The sequence below is a fragment of the Amphiprion ocellaris genome, chromosome 18 (assembly GCF_022539595.1).
Source record: "Amphiprion ocellaris isolate individual 3 ecotype Okinawa chromosome 18, ASM2253959v1, whole genome shotgun sequence".
Lineage (NCBI taxonomy): Eukaryota > Metazoa > Chordata > Actinopteri > Pomacentridae > Amphiprion > Amphiprion ocellaris.
In genome coordinates, this window is record NC_072783.1 from 20403407 (window position 1) to 20426859 (window position 23453).

At 41.6% G+C, this 23453-nt stretch overlaps 1 protein-coding gene across 4 annotated transcripts in view; it reads left to right on the forward strand.

The window, feature by feature from the left end:
• The first annotated feature begins 904 nt into the window (after window positions 1-904).
• The window catches only part of ep300a (E1A binding protein p300 a), a 28184-nt gene continuing 5635 nt past the window's right edge, over window positions 905-23453 (forward strand). The window contains exons 1-30 of one of the 4 annotated variants that reach the window (XM_055004561.1): window positions 905-1402; window positions 3682-4376; window positions 5815-5994; window positions 6235-6565; window positions 7011-7130; window positions 7491-7730; window positions 8127-8232; window positions 8393-8518; window positions 9092-9209; window positions 9565-9706; window positions 10272-10346; window positions 10675-10748; window positions 10993-11145; window positions 11770-12258; window positions 14458-14866; window positions 15000-15118; window positions 15338-15401; window positions 15730-15905; window positions 18220-18308; window positions 19396-19506; window positions 19773-19829; window positions 19927-20004; window positions 20121-20188; window positions 20586-20736; window positions 21084-21230; window positions 21362-21475; window positions 21606-21771; window positions 22000-22167; window positions 22333-22494; window positions 23171-23452. In XM_055004561.1, coding sequence (XP_054860536.1) covers window positions 1309-1402; window positions 3682-4376; window positions 5815-5994; window positions 6235-6565; window positions 7011-7130; window positions 7491-7730; window positions 8127-8232; window positions 8393-8518; window positions 9092-9209; window positions 9565-9706; window positions 10272-10346; window positions 10675-10748; window positions 10993-11145; window positions 11770-12258; window positions 14458-14866; window positions 15000-15118; window positions 15338-15401; window positions 15730-15905; window positions 18220-18308; window positions 19396-19506; window positions 19773-19829; window positions 19927-20004; window positions 20121-20188; window positions 20586-20736; window positions 21084-21230; window positions 21362-21475; window positions 21606-21771; window positions 22000-22167; window positions 22333-22494; window positions 23171-23452 — 5304 coding nt within the window. In that variant the 5' untranslated portion in view covers window positions 905-1308. The remainder of the gene's footprint in view (window positions 1403-3681; window positions 4377-5814; window positions 5995-6234; window positions 6566-7010; window positions 7131-7490; window positions 7731-8126; window positions 8233-8392; window positions 8519-9091; window positions 9210-9564; window positions 9707-10271; window positions 10347-10674; window positions 10749-10992; window positions 11146-11769; window positions 12259-14457; window positions 14867-14999; window positions 15119-15337; window positions 15402-15729; window positions 15906-18219; window positions 18309-19395; window positions 19507-19772; window positions 19830-19926; window positions 20005-20120; window positions 20189-20585; window positions 20737-21083; window positions 21231-21361; window positions 21476-21605; window positions 21772-21999; window positions 22168-22332; window positions 22495-23170; window position 23453) is intronic. The other 3 variants (XM_055004562.1, XM_023278959.3, XM_055004564.1) reach the window with 3 other exon arrangements.

A 23453-nucleotide genomic window follows, 5' to 3' on the forward strand; every position in this document is an offset into this window, starting at 1 on the left:
TCTGCAGAGTGTGGCATAACATTACTCTGAAGAACTGGTGGATTATGCAGCTAAACATATTCGAGCTTTAAGTTAAAGTGTGTAGATTTTTAATAAAACATGGGGTGCACTGAAGCTCACCAGGGATACATTACTCTGAAAGTCAAAGAATGAATGGTTGTAGAGTGGTTTGAGTTACATTTAGAAAAATGTTGACTTTTCAAACTGGTTGTTTCCTTACAGTAAGAAATATGAATGATTTTAGAATGAGTCTGAACATTTCTCCTCGATGGATTCAGCTAGTGCGTAAAATAAAGGCTGAAGGTCCATTCAGTGTAAGAAAAAAGACAAGAATGAGTGGGAGATCCCATTGAGTCAGCATGCAAAGTCACAACCAACCTTAGTAAGAATTGAATTGTTATTTGCTGTAGGTTTGAAGGGTTTATAAAAGACAGGGTTGGGTCTTTAATGTCGTGAATATTACAAGAAACAAGTTCCACCAAGTCTTTCCCATTTAGTTTTTGGGTGTGAATCCACCTTGGTGTGCTGCACTTCAACTGACTATTAAATGTTTTGCTTCTTGAAATGCTGCAGCTGCAAAACTGATTAAAACATTTTTTTTTACATTAAAGATAACTGTTGAATATAATCGAAATTCAGTCTTTGCAACTAAACCTCTAAAGCAAAAGGTGCAAGTTTAGATTTGCTGCATAGTTGGATCCAAATAACTTCATTTTTTTTCCTTTTAAATGCATATACCCAGCCAGTCAGGTTTACACTTTACCCACCAATGCAGCTGCACGTTTGTCTGCTTTATTTTTTTATTATTTGCATCCCCTCATCCTCACCCGCTGCCACCAGCAGCACCACCACCGTCACTTTGCAGGCAAACGAGCCTTTTCTGCCCGACATTATCTTCATCCAGACTCCGCTGGAAAGGAGGCTGAAATGACGGATGCAGCCATGGAGGAGATACCCGGGGACAGTTTATTTACATCCGAAGAGGCTCTGTAAGTTTAGAGGGAAGCCGATGCGTGTGTCTCCCTCTTTACTTTCGCCGACCCCCTCCTCCTCCGCTGGCAGAAATTTATAAAGAACAAAAAATCCGACGAGGGAGGGAGGGAGGAGGGGGGTTGATATACGCCGAGGCTGAAATCGAGAGGCGAACCCAGGGAAAGAGGAGTAATTTGTACACGGGACTTTCCCCCTCTTAGTCCCCCAAAAGGAGGGGGAAAAGTCGCAATATTGGAAACGAAAAGGAATGAGCTTCTAAGGGCGTGAAAACGTCTGCAATTGTGGATACTTTATATATTTTTATTTCGAAAAAATATGGCCGAGAACGTTCTGGACTCTGGCCCGCCTTCAGCCAAGAGGCCTAAACTCTCCTCTCCGGCACTTTCCGCCTCCGCCAGCGATGGAAACGGTAAGTATTCTTTAACGATATAATTTGTGACGGTGTTATTTGTTAAGTTTGTCATTTTTCGGCGGCTTGTGTTGACTCGAAAGAGTGCGAAGACGCGGGATTACTCTTCTGTTTTTGTCGTAGCTTGCTAATGTTAGCGTGCTAGCAGCGAGTGTGTGTGTCGGACGTGAAGGAGGGCTCCCCAGCTAGCTCGCATGCTAACAGCCATTTTAGCCGGAGGTAGCCGTGTTAGCCACTCGGCTAACGCTAGGCTAGCCAAGTGAATGCGGGTCCACAACTGACGGTCCCGTGTCTAATGGCTACTTTAGCCGGGCTGATTAAAAGCCAAATGCCAAACCAACTTATCATAAAGTTCTTGGTGTCTTACAGATGTGTCAAATTGGCAGTCATCTGCAGATTCTCCCTGTCTATATTTGAGTTTTTCAGGCTTCAAATGTCTAAAACAATCTTGTTTTGCCCCATCATAACTCTACCCTTTCCTCACTATCGTTAGCTACCTTTAATAATGTTAGCAAAAGCAGAGGTTGCCGATGGTGCTGCTGCTAGCCTGGTGGGAGAGCTAAATTTAGGCCCACGGGTCCGACTGATTGTTAAGCTCAAATTGCCATTGTTGGTGTGTTTTTTGTGGATGGCGTGTGGCAGCAGCTGGAATAGTGGCCTTACAACAAAACTGTGGAGCATGGACAGCGCCATGCCCAGCCGCTGCGATACTAACCAGGGAGTCAAGTTAGCGAGCGCATACTGCTCCAAGCACGAAATAGTTACCCAGATTTCATCACTTAATCATACACTCAATCATTTTACCACGAACAGCTGCGTCTGAGGCTGTCTGCTGTGCTTTAGCTTGTCAGTGGCAGAGGCTACAAGGTACTTTTACGGTTAATCAGCCAGACGTTGCACACATTTTCTTTACCTTGCATGAATCATTTGAGGATCAATTCAGTGCTGTCGAGAAAATCGTCGGTATATGAGAATGCAAGTTACTGAAATCTAAAATATTATTCTCGATGATTAGCTGTGACATTGTTGTGAAGCGATTCTTGCTTGCCAGAGGTGGTATGAAAAATAAAAGCATACACAGAGGAATAAGTGCAACAGCATTTCATACCATCACTTGCATCTTCAGAAAGCAGTCTGACATGCTGCACATGACTTTAATTTGTCAGTGTGCAGATTTTACTTAATTATAGGTTAGTGATGCAACTGCATGACTGTTTTCATGACAGGTCAGTCATTTAGTTCACTAATTATTTGTTGACAAAATAGTTAAAAAAAACAAATAAATATTTTATTTTGTCCAACCTGCAGGCCAGAATGTCAAATCTAAAATTTATGTTCATGTAAAATCAAGAAAATAAACAATTTCTTATATGCGAGAGAACTGAATCAGCAATATGTTGCATGTTTTCTTCAAATGTGGCTTTTACAGTTATTTGATTTTTTTTTAAATAGTTGATTAAATTTCTGCTCATCACTCATGCCAGAGCTCACATCTGTACCTGTTACCTAAAAAGTATTCAGTTTGAGGTTATATGAGATTGAATGAAGTCCATTCCACTTTTGAGATCTGTTGCGAACTACAAAAATGACTCGAACAGCAGTTGATGTCTAATTGTTGACTAGAGTTAGATAGGATGTGGTGCCTTACCGTGTTAGGAAAAAAAGAGATTTATGAAAGAGCAGAAATCAGGACGATATTAAGTTTGTTACTTTCAGAGATTAGGAGTGTTGTGCTCTTTCATCTTTGTGTCCATTATGCATATTTCTTAACTGCATGAGCTGGTTGCTGCTAAAATCAAACAAGCACAGCAAGTGTGCATATGTAAAGAATTAGTTTCATTTTGTGGCATTAATTCTGTGAAATAGTCCGATTGTCACCTTGTCTGTATAACACCTGTCTGTGCAACATGTTGCATCCTTTCGGTGGTCAGGCATTGTACACATTGAGGGCCATGTTTTGTTAGCTTACATGTTTGTGTGTACAAGCATACATGCATGTTCTTCTGAAAATCACCTCTAGTTTTGTGCTCATTGTGTTGTGCTTGATGGCATGTTATTAATTTAAGAGGGGAGAAAATTGGTCATACACCACCCCCCAAATAGCTTTTATTACGTTTTGATGTGAAGCATGCCCTTGCTTTTTCACTCAATCATGCTGAAAAATAAAGGATTATACCAGCTTAACATCGCTGTGGCCCTTTTTGTTCTCCTCTCATCCTTTCCCTGTTTTGTCTCCCATCTCATTGTCTCCTAAACTTTGCATTTCTTGTCCATTTCAGATTTCGGCTCACTGTTTGACTTGGAGCATGACCTCCCAGATGAGCTCATCAGTGCAAATGATCCAGGTCTGGTCAATGGTGGGGACCTTAACCAGTTGCACACCACTCTGGGAGGAGGACATGCAGGGTTGGGTCCTGGAGGGGGCAATGGAGGAGCAGGAGGAATGGGTCTTGGGCTTGGTCCTGGAGGGGGTCCTGGGGGTGTTGGTGGAGGCCAGGACGCAGTGGCCAAGCACAAACAGCTGTCAGAGCTTTTGCGTTCAGGGGCAACCACATCGACTCAACAGGGGCACCAAGGAGCCATGGGCAGCCCTGGAGGCCCCACTGCCATGGGGCAACACCTGGCGAACATGAAGGCATCCCCTGGTCAGGGGCCTCAGCAGATGATGGGCCAGGGGCAGCAGCAGCACCTTTCCCCCCAGCAGCAGGCCAACATGATGCAGCAGCAACAGAATGCTGCAGCTGGAATGATGGGTGGAATGAACAGGGGCATGATGGGAGCGCAGCAGAAAGGCAATAATGGACAGCAGCAGCAAGGCATGATTGGGAACCAGGTGATGAATGGCTCCCCCAGGATGGGCTTTGGTAATCAGGGGATGGCCGGAAGCAGCAACCTGTTGGCTGAAACCCTACAGCAGCAGGGAGCTGGGGGCCAGGGTGGGATGAGAGGCCAGCAACCTGGAGCTATGAACAAGGTAGGGACTCCTGTTATAGAAGGGTTGTTCTTTTATCACAGACATGGTGTGACATTATATAAGGCGCCATTTTATTAATTTTTTAAAAAATGTGCAGAAATTGTATGGAACAAGGTTCTAAATGTGATAACTGGAGAAATTAAAATCCTGTACATGTCGTGTCGTTTGCCTCAGTAGTTAGTCTAGTAGTTAGTTTTACCTTCAAGGTAATTCTCTCAACCTTTACTTCTACCTAGAACCAGAAGTTTTGAGATAAAAAATATCAAATATCAACAATTTTCAGTAAACATAAATATAGAATTATCAAAGCTAGTTTTACTTACATTTCAATTAATAGTAAACACTGCTGATGACCAACTTTTATGTACAAAACCTGTTCATGCATGACATTTTGCAGTTTTTCCTTTACAAGTTAAATTGCTTTCCTGCTGTCTCTAGTCTGGTTCTGCACTTTGATGCCAAAGAAGAGCTTTGGTCCATGACTGTAACTCAGTTTTTTTTTTTTTTTAAACCACGAATGATGCACAGCACGGTTATGTTTGTAGTTGAAGTAGCAGAAAACGGCTCTGTTTGTGTGATTGACAGTCCCACGGGAGTGACAGTAAAATGTTGCAGTGGCAGGCGGCTGCTGCTGACTGAACGTGGTGGAGACACTGATGTTTGATTTAGCCAGAGATCAAACACATTGAGAAGGTTTCCATGTTCGGTATTGGTTAAGGGAAAAAAAGTGAAAGGAAAATGCAGTGCAGCTTGTGAATGCAATTGAAGGAATAAGGAGGAGAGGAAGGAGGACTGGGTTACTGATTATGAATAGATCAGTGATCTAAATTGTCCAATTCCGTGTACCGGGAAAAAATGGGCTTTGCTGTTAAAAACTGCTGTTGATGTTGGCATATGTTTTTGATGATATTCTTGGCTTGCGTATGATTTTGTACTGATTTAATTAGAAGAAAAACATTTTCTCTCCTCAGTAGTGGGAGACTTAATTGTTTTTGGGGAACAGGAAATGTAACTCATAAAAACAGACATAATTTAATGTTCTTTCTTTAGGAGGTAAAAACATCCCTTTGAATTTGACTTTGATCAAGTTTATGGTGTAAGGAAGTATCCACAAGTCCTGATCTTTTATAGAAAAACTATGAAATGCTATGGATGCACAGAAAAATTAGGTTGTAAACTGTCAGAGCAACAAATACTGGAATGTGTAGACCTCAGATGCTGTCAGTAAGTCTCACTTAAGTCAACTTAAGAGTTGTTTACTGAAGGGAGACTTACTTTCATTGTAATTTTTCTGCATTATATCTTACATCAGTGTGTTTTGCTCCTCATATTGCTTAAGCTTTTTTTATTTAAAATTTAATTTTTAAATTTTTTTTTTTTTTTTTTTTTTTTAAACAAATTTCTTATTTTTTGTCTCAATTTAATTTTCTCCTGCTAGATGGGGATGATGGGGAACCCAGGGGGTCCTTTTGGAGGTCCATATGGAGGTCAGGGGAATCAAGGTCTGGGAGGTGCAGGGCTGGGCCCTCAGCTCCAGAACAAAGGTCCCATGGCCAACAGCCTCGCTCAGTTCAATGTGGACAAGAAGAACCAGCCCATGCAAGGAATGGGTGCCATGGTAAGGACTACAAACTGACGGACAAAATGCTTCTGCCAAATATGTTGTACTCAAGTACTTGTCCTGAGTTCTGAGGCAGATTTGAGTAAAAGTGCTTTTTTTTAAACTCCCCACTTACTGCCAATAACACAACCACTGTCATTTTATTCTTCATCCCCTATCCCTTACTTACACCCTGCCATCTCTCTCTCTTCTCTCATCCATCCTCCCTTTTCTTACATCCTCCCACTTTATTTCCAGGGTGCCCAGCAGTCACAGACAGGCGTGGGTGGCCCCTCAGGTGCTCCTGTGGGAGGAGCACCGGGGATGGTGGCCACTGCTCAGGCAGGTCTGGTGGGACCTGGTACCCAGGTTTCTGCAGCATCTGCTGCAGCCGGAGCACCACCCACAGCTGACCCTGAAAAGCGCAAGCTAATCCAGCAGCAACTGGTACTACTGCTTCATGCACACAAGTGCCAGCGGCGGGAGCAGGCCAATGGTGAAGTCCGGCAGTGCAACCTGCCCCACTGCCGCACTATGAAGAATGTCCTCAACCACATGACGCACTGCCAGGCTGGCAAGTCCTGTCAGGGTGAGTAGAAGGGATGCTGCATGCTCCTGGAATCAGTCAATAACTATGATATAGCCCTGTGTTTGTCAAGCTGGCTGGTTTTTACTGCTATGTTGGCTGTGTTCCTCCGAATGAAAGTATATCACCCCTTGAAACGGTGTAGCTCTTAGGCACATGGCACAGAAGGCATAAACTATCGTACAGACAGTACATGTTAAAAGACTGTTGATTTGGATTTTTTGGGATGATACTTAAAAAGATCACCATCCTAATTCTTTAATTTAACTTTCTCGTTTATGTGTGTTGTAGATTGTGCATAAATACCAGTCAAGGATCTCTAATTTCAAATAACTTTTTTCCCCTTTACCTCACTTTGTTTCATCCTCTGTATCTTTGCTTCTTTCCTCATCCTCACATGTCTATGTTTTCCCAACCTTCCCTATCTTTTGCCCTCTTTCATCCTCAGTTGCGCATTGTGCATCATCAAGGCAGATAATCTCCCATTGGAAGAACTGCACGCGGCACGACTGTCCCGTCTGCCTGCCACTGAAGAATGCTGGGGACAAGAGGAACCCGCAGTGTGAGTGTCTGTATCTGACCAAAAACCAGTATACCTTCACATTTTTTGTTTATACTGTATATCTTAACTATAATTTACTGTGTGATCATTGTCAGTTTGACTTATTTGATATGATTTAGCAAGTACATTGAAAAATGTTGCTGTTACTATTTTAATGCTGATATTGTACAACCTTACACTGTGCTGGATTTAGAGCTGACAACATTCGCAGTTTCAGTGAGTCTAAGTGTACAGAATAGCAGTATGATTTTTGCAGAGTTTTACATAAATATTCCATCACAGAATATTGTTTGTCAAGTTTTTTAAAAAATATGTTTTGTCAAACAAATTAAATGTATTGATAATCTTCTCTTTTTGTCCTCACAGCTCTACTTGGCGTGGCTGGTGCAGGATTGGGCAGCTCACTTGGGGCAGTCCCTGGTGGCCAACCAAGTGCTCCCAACCTCAACCCGCCGAGCCAGATTGACCCCAGCTCTATAGAAAGAGCATATGCTGCCCTGGGCCTCACCTACCAGGGGAACCAGATCCAGGCTCCAACTGCTCAGCCTAACATGCAGAACCAAGGCCTGCAGGGGCAGGCTGGCATGAGGCCTTTGAATCCAATGGGTGAGTTAATGTGATGTTTACTTGCTTACCTTCCCAGCTGTTATCAGTAAAAGGATAGACTGTGCTCTGTAGACTTTTTCCCCCAGTAGTCAGACACAAGCTTAGAAAAACCTTCAGCTTGTAGAATTGGTGAATTACTTTAAGAAATGAACACCTTAAGTGACATTTCAGTAGCTGATTATTGCTAGCTGCAAAGTACAATTTATATGGCTCCAGGTAAAAATGGACGAGCTGCGTGAATACAGTACAGTCAACATCTGAAGAATATGTGTTTCATGCCATGTAGTTTGATGATATGTTGAGTGACATTCCCAAGAAAAAGCTTGTTTACTATGTTACTATTGCTGGGGCAGCACACTGGATATAGACGTGTTTTCCTATTGTTTCCATGTGTAGGTGTAAATCCAATGGGAGTCAATGGAGGAGTGGGTGCTCCCCCTCAGAGCCAACAAGCCAGTCTACTGCAGGATACAATGATGCATCTCAATGTGAACAGCCAAAGGTGAGAAAGAAGGCAAACATAATAAGATGCCATTTATCAAAATCCTTGATGAGAAGCTCTGCTAAGGGGTTTTCACAACTTTGGTCAGTTGTGCCCTACTCTAGGGCACACATGTATTTTTAAAAATTCTTTAAAACGACGCCTTCCTTGTCTTCTGCAGTCTGATGAATGATGCTGGTGGGGTTGGTTCCATGCCCACAGCAGGTCCTCCCTCTGCCACAGGCATGAGGAAAGGCTGGCATGAGGACATCACACAGGACCTACGAAACCACTTGGTCCACAAGCTGTAAGTAATAAAGAGGAACTCCATGACAAATTTGCATGCATTATCACATATGTTCTTGGTGATGTACACATTTTCCTCAGACAGAAGTAAATAAAATATTTTAAAAAATGCCTTTTATGCTCAAAACTGATTTGTATTCATCTGCTATGAAAAAAGTTTAGTTGTCTTAACTGTAGCCCCGCTTGGTGCCTCTCACACATCCCTGTTTGTAGCCTTTACAAGCACTAATGTAGAGGCTGTTCCATACATGAACAATGCATACATGACCAATGTGCTATATTCAGGTTTTAACAAGATATTTAGTGCAGACAGAGTAACATTAACACAACAAACAGTAAGGATATCACTGTGTATTGGCACTTTTAACATCACATACACACACTTAGGAAAAGCCTGTGGTAGCAGAACTGTTAGAGCAACATACAGAAACAGTCCCCCAAGGGTTATGATTAAGGTTTAGATGCTACATCCACATTAATAACGTAGTGTTTTTCATCCGTTGTTTGACTGAAACAGGAGTGTAAAATTACAATTTTAACCTTTTGCTTTCTTTGATTGCCCGCCTGCCCACAGTGTCCAGGCCATCTTTCCGACTCCAGATCCTGCTGCCCTCAAGGATCGTCGTATGGAGAACCTGGTGGCCTATGCACGAAAAGTTGAGGGAGACATGTATGAGTCTGCCAACAGTAGGGTAAGTTGCTCTCTGTTTTTGCTGATTATTATTATTCAGAAAAAAATGAGGACTTTTTGAACTCAGTGTTTATCATAGATCTGTCTAAAAATGTACAAATTTCACACCTTCTAGCACATTGCAGGATGTGGCTGCAAACCTAGAACTTATGAGAATAGGGAAATACTGTTGAAATAATAAATATACCTCGGATTGTAAAGCCCATGCTTTGCTTTTTGGTAACTTGTCTTTTTTTTATTAGTTATCAGAAGTTATCCAAAGACATTTTTTTTCTGTTGCCTTTTTTTTTCTGTTTTTGCTCTTATTATCTTCGAGACGTCCTACATTTCTCTTTCCCTTAACCTCTTTTTGGCAGGCTGAGTACTATCACTTGTTAGCAGAGAAGATCTATAAGATCCAGAAGGAACTGGAGGAGAAGAGGAGGACCCGGCTCCAGAAGCAGGGTCTGGGCCTCGGTCCTGCTGGCATGGGTCAGCCCCCTACTGGACTTCCACCAAGTGAGTGGACATGTAGCATATGTAGATGTGGATGAGCTAATGCTACACTGGGCTGCACGCATTCATGTGAATGACTGTTGAATCTGAAAGAATGTGAGATTTTAGCATTATTTTGTATATTTTACCTCATACAGTTGATTTCATGCAAACTGCAACGTGTGACTGCAGATTTGTCATCGCACTACTGTTTGTATTGTAGTATGTTGATGCCCTCTGTCCTGCGTTGTAGATTCCTCTATCTTATCGAGACACCCTGTCAAGTTTGTTTCACAGTTAATTTTGTTGTGCAAGGTTTTCCACGTATCGTATCTTCAGTCACCTTTGTGGTACAGGTTATTTTATAAGTTGGTAAATATCATACATACATTCTTCGTGCTCTATTCTACTGGGCTTTTTAAAAACTAGTCAAACTGCATTTCATCAGTCGCTGTTCAGTGTTGTGGTTCTGCATGAATCCAGATGTTACTGATCTTTCCTGACCAAACAAACAGAAAAAAAGATGAAACATTCAGGAGTTTAGGCAAACCTCTTTATCTTTCTTTATCTCCCGCCCCTGTTTTTACAGATGGCCCCCTTCCTGACCCGCCAATGGTGCGACCAACTGGACCAAATCAGATTGGCAACAGGATGCAAGGCCCAGGTAAAGAATCTGTAATGGACCAGGTTGGATTATATTAATTAATGAGTTTATGGTGAACCACAAAATTCACATTTCATATTTGTTGTATCAGCCCACAGGTTAGCTTAAATCAGAGAGAATAAAATGTCTTTTCATGGGGGTGTCATATGAGTATCAGACTACAGATTATTACTTTACCCCAATGTAGAATCAGTATTGTTTTAAGTACACAACATAGGACCATACTACCGCACATTTATAGAAACCATTAAAGAACAATTAACAAGTCTTCTGTAGATTCCATGTAAATTGTCTCGGTGCTGAATATCATAACTCTTTGTTTTGTCAGGTATGAATCAGTTCAATCAGATGGGGATGCAGAGGTCCACACCTCCTCTGCCCATGGGAGCATCTGGCAACCAGGTCAGTACTTAACACACCTTGTGTCACGTTGTTTTTATGCCAAACAAGTAAGAATTCACTTCAGTCAAATGTGGCTTCTTGTGCAGTATTTTCAGTAAAGAAATGTGTATGTCAAAATACAATTTAAAATATGAGGAAACAAATAGTCACAAACCAGCTCACAAAAATACTCTTAAAACAGTCAAACTGCTCAACTGAGAAAGTCTTTAGAAGTCTTTAGCTAATGACTTTTTTATGCCTCTAGATGGGAATGGTTGGACCCAGGGTGGGGCCCCCCAACGTCAACCAGCTGCAGAACCAGTATCTGTCCCAAGGACAGTTTTCTGGCTCAGGACCGGGAGTTGGAGCAGCTCAGCCTGGGATGGCCCAACCTGGAGCTCAGGGAGGCATGGCACAGGTAAGATGACCTGCAATTCTTTCTCTTCTAAGTCTAAGATATCTTAATTGTAGATGTCTGGCAAGATCAATTTTTGTCTTTATTAAGGTGATACATGTCTACACAGAAAGAGTAGCATGAGCAGCACGTTCAGCAGAGCAGCAGCAGCGAGTGCTCTGCCTGTGTGTCTACACAGGTGGTGTTTAGGTGCAGTGTTGAGCCTCATTTTGAAAGTCTTTCTGTGTAGACTTGGTGATGAGTGTTCTGAATGAGAAAAGTGGTTCTCATCCACAGTCAGATCTGTAGATGCCATCAAAAGTGTTGGATAGAAAGTGCTTTGAGTTTAGCTGTTCCTCGGAGAGTACTACCAGGGACCTCGAGGAAGGAGAAAGAACTTGGACTTAGCAACTACATTTAGAAATTTTGTGGGCTTAAAAATGCTGCCAGTTTATTGTGAAAGTTCACACAGTAAAAATGGGATTGTGGTAATATTTTTTCAAAAGAACAAATCATGAAGTTAGGAGGCTCTCCCTCTTTAAGGAAAGAATAGAGAAACCTGAGTATCATCATATTTTATACATGTTTTATGTTGTTCAGTGATACTTTTATTTACAATTTACCATCTTCTTCTCCTTCTGTCCTCAGACACAGATGGGCACCCCTCCATCTCTGTCAGTTGCTAGTCCTCTAGCGCAGCCAGGTTCAGCCAGTGGTCCCGGTGGGGTCTCTACAATGGGGCCAATGGGTCCCCAGAGTGTAGGAGGTGGAGGTCCCAACTCAGCTGTTGGGGCCTCTGTTTCCTCAGTGACTCCATCTAACACAAACCAGCAGCCCAACTCCATCCCCCATTTGGGACCCATGCGTGGCTCGCCCTCCCCTGCTCACAGCCGATCCCCTACTCCCCACCAAACACCGCCCAGGCTAGCTGGGTCCCAGACGCCACAACCACACACCCCTAATGCACCGCAGCTGGCGCCACCTGCAGCCCCTCAGCAGAACCAGCTTGGACAGGGCCCCGGTTCCAACAAGCCCCTCCAGCAGCAACACATGGGGCCCGCTGGTTCGACCACTCCGTCTCACCCTGGACTGGCCTCCAGCTCAACACCACATGGTAGTCAGCTGCCACGCACTCCGGTGAGTGTGATCCACCATTTTATCTATATTTTGTTTAAATTATACTTTTAACCTAAAATATGTATGAAAAATAGATTCCCTTGATCCTGTAGCAGTAACTCCTGCCTTTCAGGATGGTTTTCAACTGTTCCTTCAGAGTATATACACCGTACTGTGGGTTAGTGTGTGTGTGGTACTTTAAAAATCAAAAACAAATCCTGCTTGGCACATTGGTGTACAGTTTTCAAGCTTCCTGACAGTTAGATCATTTCATTTTTTTTGGAAAATATACCACAGTTGTACTGTGGATTTCTTTTGTGTCAGTGGTCAAGTCCCAATCTTCACCCCAAGGACAAAGAACAAAATTTCCACAGATCTGTCTCAGTAGGAATATAACAGCCCTTGGCTACATGTCCATATCATTATCATGACATCAAAATATCTTTCATACTATTTTGGATTTGAGACTTTTTTTCCCCTTTTTTATTTTCTTCGTGGGAAAGGTATTTAAAGACCAACTCCAGGAAAAGTCAAGTTTTCTGTCTTGTTAACATGTCCATATGCTGTTTTTTTTTTACACTAGAATGCATATCATGAGCAAAATAAGCAGTCAGTGCCATGGTAGAGCATTTCCTACTTGAAACTGCAGCATACTGATGACGGTCTCAAAAACACAAATTCAAATTTACTGCCGTTTTGTATGAAACAAACCTAAAGAACGAATCCTGTATCTTTTATCCATCATGAGTTTCATGATACAAGGCTTTCTTTATCATTATTCTTAAGAATCGGTCTTTGGTTTAAAGATATATATATGGCTGAATTAGTCCAGTGTTACAACTACGATCTACACATTCTAAAAGAAGCCGTGGTGTAGAATTGCATCCTTTTTAAGGCAGAACGGGATTATTTTTTATGGAAACCAAGAATACATCACTACCAAACTTATATGTAACGCCACAGTGCTATGAACTGTGGATAATTCCCTCAGGCAAATTCTACAGAAATGTGGACTCGTGGAAAGTGTGCATAGAGGGTTAAAAATGTCTCCAAGAGAGCAGAGGCCTCATGCACTTGATGATTTGACCATGGGACAGCCCAAAGCTCTCACACACTTAGCGAGAACGTGCCTCAAAGTCAGTCAGTGAGTGTGAACATTGGGATTGGTCCAGTGTCTTCTGTCTCGTCATGCAATCCCATACTGACTCTATGACCAGTGCTCTGTGGATGGATACCATCTGTTGTTGGACTCCTTGTTCTTTATGGTCCTGGCTGTATGTTTGAGGTCACTGTCATGCTACAGAATGAGTTTTGGGCCAGTGATACCTTCCTGATAACACTATGTGCTGGATAAGAATATGCTTTCTGTTTGAGCCAAGGCTTTAAAATTTTGACTCCACAGTCCAAAGCACCTGTTGCCATTTTTTCGACACCCCGGTTGGTGAGTTGCTTGGCTCTGAGACTACATTAGAGGAATGGCGTTGTGGCTGCAAGTCTTCGTACAGCTCACTTTTCATCAGTCCTTTCTGGACTGTTGTGTGTGTACCATCGTCCCACTGTTTCTTTCAGTTTTGAGCTGGACATCTTTCAATTTCTACTAGAAAGCCAGCTTGGAAAGTCTGTTGTCTGTTGCACTCAGCAGACAACATCACTGCGTTTCCGGTCCTCAAACATGCCCATTCTTTGTGTGTCTGCAGAAAAACTTGTTCAGCATATCTTGAAACACCTGTGTTTAGTTTCTATGCTTTATTCTTACCATTACGAAAGGTGCTTCGATAACATTGACAAGTTACAGTACCTAGCTTCATTTAATCACTTTGGTTAAACGTACATTTTGTGCTTCTGTTTGTAGATTTAAGTCATTGTATTTGGACTACAGTGTGTTAATTGGTTTCTTTCTTTAACTGCAAACAAATATCCCACTTGAATGTTTCACCACTGACAACATGCTTGTTTGTACATGTAAACAATCTCAGCTTATTTTGAGACACTGTTGCAGAACGTAACTCTGCTAAGACACAGTTATCAATATTACTAAGTTATCATATGACCAAACATTTTTACCATTGCCTCTGTTATAATTACAATGTGCAACCTGCACTTTTCTGTTTTGCCAATTGAGCTCCTTAGTATGTTCACACACCTTGTTCAGTTTCTTGCATCACTGTGTCATATTTACTATTTCCATGCAGCTGAGTTTGTTTTTGCATCTCTCTTTAGTTGTCCCAGAAGGGTTCGTTTCCAGCAGACAGTCAGGCCCTGACTCCAGCCTCTGTCAGCAGTCTGGACACTTCCTCCCAGCAGCCGCAGTCAGACACCTCAGCCGCCAACCTCGACCCCAAGATGGAGGTCAAGCATCAGGATGAGGAGGAGGAGAGCGACACTGGCAGCTGCTCCAAAGGAGGGAAACTCAGCAACATTAAGACAGAGGAAAAGCCTATAAAATCAGAACTGAAAAAGGAAGAGTGTTCTGGAGAGGGAGGGAAAGGAGTTCCGATGGATACATCGACAACGACGCCGGCATTGGGTGTAAAAACAGAGGACAGGAAACCGGAGGTGAAGAAAGAGGTGAAAGAGGAAGAGGAGAGTTCAGAGGCAGTTGTACAACAAGCTCCAGTGAAGAAGAAGAGTAAGGCTAATCTAAGTTTTTACCTTTTTTTTTACGAGTCAAATTAAAATAGTAGTTTTCAGCAAGCATTTGAAAGAGTAGAAACCGATTTGCTGATTCTAAATGATGACTCTGATCTCCATCTTTTTCCTAGTCTTCAAGCCAGAGGAGCTTCGTCAGGCTCTGATGCCCACACTTGAATCTCTCTACAGACAAGACCCAGAGTCTCTGCCCTTCAGGATGCCTGTTGACCCACAGCTGCTCTGCATACCTGTACGTATCTCTGCTGGCGTTGAAGTGTTTTTTAATCTCTGCCATGTATGTAAGCTGCCCTCTGACTTGCTTAATATCTTTGCTGGAGATGGTGAGAAATTTACATCTATTCGCTGTAGCAGCTTCTCTTGCTATACTTGTCTGTTTAATGAACTCAAAAAAACATTGACAGTAGTTTTAACTGCTCAGTTTTGACATACACATGTTGTGATGTTCCAGGACTACTTTGACATTGTGAAGAACCCCATGGACTTGTCAACTATTAAGCGGAAGCTGGACACAGGTTAGTATTTGCTGCTGTGTAGTGCAAACTTTGGTCATTCCTGGGAAACGTAATGGACTATAACAAACTTAAATGTAGGAAGGTTTATAAGTAAATTTGTGTACATAAATGGAATAAAAAGACATTTTTTATTTCATATGATTTGAAGATTTAAAATTGATTCTTTTTTTTTTTGTTTTTTACGTTTACAAGATTACTAGCAAACATGTAACCAGCTGGTCCTATGTTCTTTTCCTTTTATAGGTGATACTGTAACAAGAAGCATGTCTTTAGTTTGCAAACTTTTTTGCTACAAACTTCATCCCATGGTTCGTGTTTCGTTTTGTAGGTCAATATCAGGATCCCTGGCAGTATGTGGACGACATTTGGCTGATGTTCAACAATGCCTGGCTGTACAATCGCAAAACATCAAGAGTCTACAAGTACTGCTCCAAGCTGGCCGAGGTTTTTGAGCAGGAGATTGACCCGGTGATGCAGAGCCTCGGCTACTGTTGTGGGAGGAAGGTGAGACAAAGTCCTTCATAATTGGCAGAATAGAGGTAGGGATGAATATTGACGATTGGTCTTAAATTGGTAGCAGTTCTCTAAGAAGCATTTGGTGCTTGAATCTGTATTTGAAAGTCATAATTTCATTACCGTTCAGCATTTTAGTTTGTACATATATTTTTTACCTGCATCTAATCTTTCACTAATGATGAAATGTTCAGTATTATGCTGCTATTTTTTCATTCAGTTTGTATTCTTTAAACTAAAGTTACACTTGGCAGATTAAAATACTAATGCTGTGTGTTTTATGTAATGGTAGAAATTCTGGCTAACTGAAGGGACAATATGTCGTATTTTGTCAGTTTTGAATTTTCTGAACAAAGTGTCCATAAATAATGTGTCTGGTCCACTCCTGTCAAAGTATCATTGACAATCAGATAAAAAGACAATTATTACAGTAGCACCTGAAGTTGAACTTTGCTCAGACGTGTGTATATCATTTGCATATTTTTTAATACACTTCCTTACATCTGTTGAGGTGACTGTTTTCAAGCATCGAAATTACCTGCACACACATACTGACTCACTGCTCTTATCAAACGGGCCTCGGTTTGGATTTTATTTATCCTGTGCCAAACATGTAAGATAGGCAGGCAATCAATGATAATTCTCTCACAAAAACAACCCTTGATCAAATGTTATTTCTCTCTCTGAACAACAATTAACAGCAAACTGTGATCACTTTAATAGAAAACAAGTGGATAAAGGGCACATTGAGCATTGGTGTGCTTGATTGTAAATTTAATTCCATTAAATTCAGGAACCATATCTATCAGGGTACTGATTGGTATATACAATACAAATAAGGAGAGTGGAGGGAGATAGTCCTGGTTGGTTAGTAAAGCTATAAGACTTGCATACAGGCTGAGCAGAAGGGAAAATACTGTTCTGTTTTCCTGCTTCAGAATCTTTTAAAGTTCGAATCCAGGAGAATAGCTGTTCTTATTGGTACTGCTCAGACTGTGACTCCTATCAGCAGGTGAACAGAGCCATCGTACAGAGCGCTGTGTAAGACTACATCAGTTTACGAGGTGTGCTGTGAAGTTATGTCTATACCAACAGTATGTCTGTATAGGCTGGTCTGTCTGAATGGTTTGTGTATGTTTCAGATGCAGAAATTAACTCGGCTCATTCACATCTGAAAATGGAGGCAGTGAAGTGGGTTCATAGCTAAATTTGGCCTTGGGCATACCACCGCGATATCACATTTCAGCTCTCATTAGACTCTGCTATTTTTGGTTTTGCAGACAAATAACAAAACTGATTTGCCCTTATTATGAAAGGCCAGCTGAAGGGTTCATTTCTGACAATGAGGCAAAGCAAAGTAGCACTTGACATTCCCTGTAATGACTTTTTTTTAATAAACAAAACTAAGCTAAGCAGCTACGCATACAGTTCAGCTCCTCTGGTACCCCTTCCTACAGTGCAAGATTTGAGAAGAAATGTTGTAATCAAGGATGCGTTCAGGGGATCACAGGAAGGCATAGAATACTGCAAAGCAGTTGTAAACAGTAGTTGCACGATGGCAGGTTGCAGTGATGACCAGCTAGTTTTTGGTTGTGCCAATACATAGGTTTTTATCCAAAAAACAAGCGTCTATTGTGAAAATGTTGCCCTCTCCACCCTCTTTCCAGCCTGTACAATATGACACACACTGATGTTGTTCCAGTTTGAACTTAGTCACAGAAAACCTTTCATGTCTGAACCAAGTTATTTTTGACCGAAATTTTCCAAATGCTTCAAAATTAGGTGTGAAAACTAAAATGGAAAATAATTAAATTGAAATTAATGAAATTCATCAATTTCAAATCAAAATCGCGATTTGGAAACAGGGCAGTTAGGAATCACAAAGGCTGCAAGTTAGGATATGGATTATGCAGCACATTGGACCCAGAGTTTAAACAGTTGTGTCAATGGTTTTACATATTCATGCTGACCTTCTTGCGTGAGTCTTGTTTATGATGTTACATCATGTAGTAATGCCCTATCACATGTTGTTCATCTATTACACAGTAAATATAGAACTAAATCAGGACTTTTTTTTTTTTTTTTAAATTTGAAAACCAAATCACATTTGGATGTTTTATAATGGCTATGAGGGAGTTTTACTTGTGAAATATTTGTTTGTTCATTTCGCAGTGTCGTTGTTAATGACATTCAGCATGATAACAGGAGAGACATTGAACCTGTAAAGTGTGCATGTGTTCAGTTGTTGATGGTCAAGAGATTAATATGTCCTTAATCCTGTTTTATCTTTGCTTCTTTCCCACAGCTGGAGTTCTCTCCTCAGACACTGTGCTGCTACGGCAAGCAGCTGTGCACTATTCCCCGAGACGCTGCTTACTTCAGCTACCAGAACAGGTATGGAGAAAGGGAAGTGCAATGAAGAGTGAAGGGAAGATGATGAATGTATGGGTTAACAGAAGAGAGAAGAATTGGACAACAGAGTCGATAGAAACTATTAAAACAGACTTAAAGTACACGTTGAAATGAATTGTATTTGGAGGAAAGGAACAAGATACCAAGTATTTTATCAAAGTGTTGATCTTACTTTGTCTCCCTAAACACTTCCCTTCACTCCATGTTCCCCATTTTTTTGTACTGCTATGTGGTGCCTAATGCATTGATGTTTTAACAGTCGTCTTATCACATTCTTTAAGTTATCGAAATGACTCTTCAAATAGCAGCTCAGCATAGAATGTTCGTTACACTATTTGTCAGTGTTTACAAGCAAAGCAGAGAAAATGTCTCATTTCTCTTCACATAAAATAATCTTTTGAACTCTGCACGTAAAGCGTGCATTTTCCTGGTGGACGAAGCAGCAACAATGCTTACATTTTCTCGCTGCTCTTTCAGCACAGTGGCCTATAGCTTTTTCCATTTTACTTGTCTTTGTTGTTTTTATACATACCTGAAAACCGTACTCGATTGTGAAAGGACTGACTGTAAAATAACCCACTTGGATGAACAGCTGAGCAGTTGTCTGTGCTTACGTGTTCATATTTGTTCAGTGTTTGTGTTGCGTCCTGTGCTATAACTTCCTGCACTGTTAGCTGTGACGGTGGTGGTTGTTGCTCATCCTCTCATGTCCAAATTGCTAATCTGTGCTTTGCCTCGGCTCTCTGCTGTGTGTTGTCCATAATGTTTGTCTCGTCTTGTTCCGGGTCTGTATGACTTGTCTGTCCTCCCTTCCCATGACTGTGATGTCAACATTGGCTTGCTTTTGCCTTGACCAACCATGCACCTCCCAATCCATCCCTCATCCCCTCACCCCTCAAAATCATGACTGGCTGTTGCGATGACGACTTCCCGCTGTCCTGCGCTCCTCCTTCCTGCACTTCCCGCTTGCTCCGCTTGTGGCACCCTGCCTTGCCCATGTCCTGTACCATTTGGTGACTGCCCTCCCGTGCGCTGTCTGTGATTGACTGTGCTGTGGGGAACGGTGTAGTTCACCAAAATTTGGGCTTCTCGCTGACAGGTACCACTTCTGCGAGAAGTGTTTCAACGAGATCCAGGGAGAGACCGTTTCCCTGGGTGACGACCCAACGCAGCCACAGACGTGAGTATTTGTCTATTTATTAAGCAGCTCGACCTTAAAACGTGTTCATCCTGGCATTTTTTTTGTAATATTGACCACGTTTTTTAATGTTTTACATGTGATGCAGGCTTGACTCAGCAGTCCTTACTCTGCCTTTAGTCTCTGCCTCTGTCAATTATTTTTTTTAATATGATTATTGTTTTTCCAAAGAAACTTTCAAGCGGTTCTACTTGCTGTATCTTTACAGCCTTGTCTTGTTCTACATATTGTCTCTGTAATATTTTCAGATCAATTAACAAGGATCAGTTTGAGAAGAAGAAGAATGACACACTGGACCCTGAACTGTAAGTCAAATGTGATAGTGTAAAAAACACACAAGCAAAAATGCTTCAGGGACTAAAGGATGTAATTTTTTGTCCTCACTTCTGTTCCTGTTTTCAGGCTTGTTGAATGTATGGACTGTGGGCGCAGGATGCATCAAATATGTGTCTTGCACAATGACACAATCTGGCCATCGGGGTGAGTGGCGTGTTTTTTATTTCCAGTCATTCTCAGTCTTGTTTCCATTTGCTAAATATTGTTTTTTATGTAGTTCATCGGGCTGAACTTGTTTTTTTTACCTTGCTGTGCCACAGTTTTGCATGTGATGGCTGCTTAAAGAAGACAAATAAGACAAGAAAAGAGAACAAGTATTCTGCCAAAAGTAAGTAGTGGTGCCACTATCCCAATTCATTGCTTTAATATTTGTGCTCCTTTTTCTCACAGAATAATGGTGTACTCAGTGTATTTTCAGTCCTGATGTAACGAATCTGACTTACACTATTGAAATGTCACCTTTTACCAAATGAAGGCTATAATCAGAAACTGTAGTTCCATATGCGTCAATCTTTGACCAAGGCATTGTGCAAAATAAATGGAATTTCCATTTACCTCTGTCATGTTGGCTCGGTAACTTACTGGTCAACAGTTCACAAAATGTCAGAAGCACACCTGAATACAGAGTTTAAGCAAAAACAAAATTCCGATTTAGCTTCATTGCAGTTTTCAGTAATTTTCTCCCAGCTGTTTTTACAGTTGTTGACTAACTAACTGTCACACAGGGTTACCACAGACGAAGTTGGGCTGTTTTCTGGAGTCGAGGGTGAATGACTTTTTGAAGCGTCAGTCCCACCCAGAGGCTGGAGAGGTCTCCATTCGAGTCGTCCACGTCTCCGACAAAGTAGTGGAGGTTAAACCAGGCATGAAGTCCAGGTAGAAAACCAAACATACACATACTCTTCCCATTCAGAGTTGGAGATGCCCGTCTAGTTTGCTTACAACTGCGTTTGTCTGTCAAAGGGATAAAGAGGTTTTAGAAATTGCAACTAAATGGAAACTTGCAGCTTGGTCAAAACACTACCAGGAATTTAATGTTCATATCAAAGAAGAAATGTTGGTGTTCGGAGTCAAATCATATATTTTACTGCAAAAAAACTGTTTAAATAGTAGCTTCTCAGCCTTAAGAATTAATTTTTGTTAAAAGCTCTAAGTATTGGCTAATATTTTGGTCAAATAGGCGTTTCATATATTCTTTATGTTTACTTTTTTTTTGTCTCTAGATTCGTGGATAGTGGAGAGATGTCAGAATCTTTCCCATACAGGACAAAAGCCCTTTTTGCATTTGAGGACATTGACGGAGCAGATGTCTGCTTCTTTGGTATGCATGTTCAGGAGTACGGATCTGACTGCCCTCAGCCCAATCAGAGGTAAGGATGCCACCATAGTAGAAAGTGTGCCTTTTTCCTCATCTTGAAAAATCTAATTTTTAAAAGGCTATATTTTAAATTCATTATTAAACAGTTTTTATTAATAAATAATTTCTGCTTCTCTTACTCAGACGAGTATACATCTCCTACCTGGACAGCGTGCATTTCTTTCGCCCCCGCTCTCTAAGAACAGCAGTTTACCATGAAATCCTCATTGGCTACTTGGAGTATGTCAAGAAATTAGGGTGAGTGCTGTTGCACAAAAGGGAACTTATGAGTCGAATGCTTGTGTAATTTTTCTTCAGGCACAAAGTTTTCTTTTGCTATTTGATGTGTTGTGGTCATTGTCAATGGTCTCTTGTGTGTCCTCCTCAGGTACACCACTGGTCACATCTGGGCCTGCCCGCCTAGTGAAGGGGACGACTACATCTTCCACTGTCACCCTGCAGATCAGAAGATCCCAAAGCCTAAACGCCTTCAGGAGTGGTACAAGAAGATGCTAGACAAAGCTGTGGCAGAGCGGATAGTGCACGACTACAAGGTAAAGAGGCAGTATAAAACTTTGTTTTTATTTTTTGGGAGAAATCGCAGTTTTTGAGATTTAGCATGGGGCCACTTGTTTTCTACTAGATGCATACTTCTGTAGTCTCTCAGCTGTTTGGAACAGAATGAAAGTCTAACATCAGTGTACATGTACAATGTTGGTAATAACTGATTTGGATCATAGCCATTGCAAAACACTAACTTTATTGTCTATTTACCCCAAAAGGATATCTTCAAGCAGGCGACAGAGGATCGTTTGACTAGTGCCAAGGAACTGCCTTATTTTGAGGGTGACTTCTGGCCCAATGTGCTGGAGGAGAGCATCAAAGAGCTGGAGCAGGAAGAGGAGGAGAGAAAAAGGGAGGAGAACAGCACCTCCAATGAGAGTATTGATGTAAGAATTAATCAGTCATTATGGTTCTGCAGTCTACGTACATTTTGATGTGTGAGAGATTGGTTAAAAAAAGGTGGGAAAAAAGGTTATTGCAATGAAAAAAAGACTTGTCAGTGTGTTAACACTCAAGCTTATTTTTAATGTCTTCCTTCCTTTCTTGAACAGGACACAAAAGGTGACAGCAAAAATGCCAAGAAGAAGAACAACAAAAAGACAAGCAAGAACAAGAGCAGCTTGAGCCGAGCCAATAAGAAGAAGCCAGGGATGCCTAATGTCTCCAATGACCTTTCACAGAAGCTCTACGCCACTATGGAAAAACACAAAGAGGTAAGAGGAAAATAATGACACATTTTGAACCTCTCCATTGTAGGGGGTGAGTTGTGGCCAATCATCGTGTGAACTGAGCAGTCAAGCAGCAGTGGTGCAGTGCAAGTATTTGTCCTACTGCACCAGACCACATCACAAGTAAAGTAAATTATTTGAGCTGCTTTCAAAGGTCTGCTACCTCTGTCAAAAACACACTGCATTTCCTATAACTTATTCACAATAAGTTCACCGATGGAATGCTTTTAATGTGAAGCAGCAACTGAAGAAATGGTTGGTGCGTATTGTCAGTCATTACAGCTACAGTGTGACTTGGTCAACAGTAAGCAGTAAAATAAGTCTGATAGCTGATATGCAAACAAGAACACAAAAGAAAAAGTTACCTCCAAATCACAGAGATTCAGATAGAAACTACAAACATACTGAGAGCTAACAGACTTTTAAAAATAGACTATTCTTTCAGATCTCTAAACATGAGTTTAGTAGAGGACATGAGTAGAGGAGACCACTTGCGTCCTCAGTGTCTTATCAGTGTTAACAAACTGTTCAGAGTGCTGGAATTAGTGGAGAAGGACCACATTTTCTAGATTTTAACACTGAATTCATACAAATTATAATTCATTTCAAAGATTGCCTCTCACTTATCTCTCATTTCCTCCCCTTCCTTTTCTTGTCCTAGGTGTTCTTTGTGATCCGGTTGATTGCAGGCCCCATGGCAAATGCCTTGCCACCTATTTCAGACCCAGATCCGCTGATGGCATGTGACCTCATGGATGGCCGTGATGCTTTCCTGACGCTGGCGCGGGACAAACACCTCGAGTTCAGCTCACTGAGGAGGTCCATGTGGAGCTCTATGTGCATGTTGGTGGAGTTGCATAACCAAAGCCAGGACCGCTTTGTTTACACGTGCAATGAGTGCAAGCACCACGTGGAGACTCGCTTCCACTGTACCGTTTGTGAGG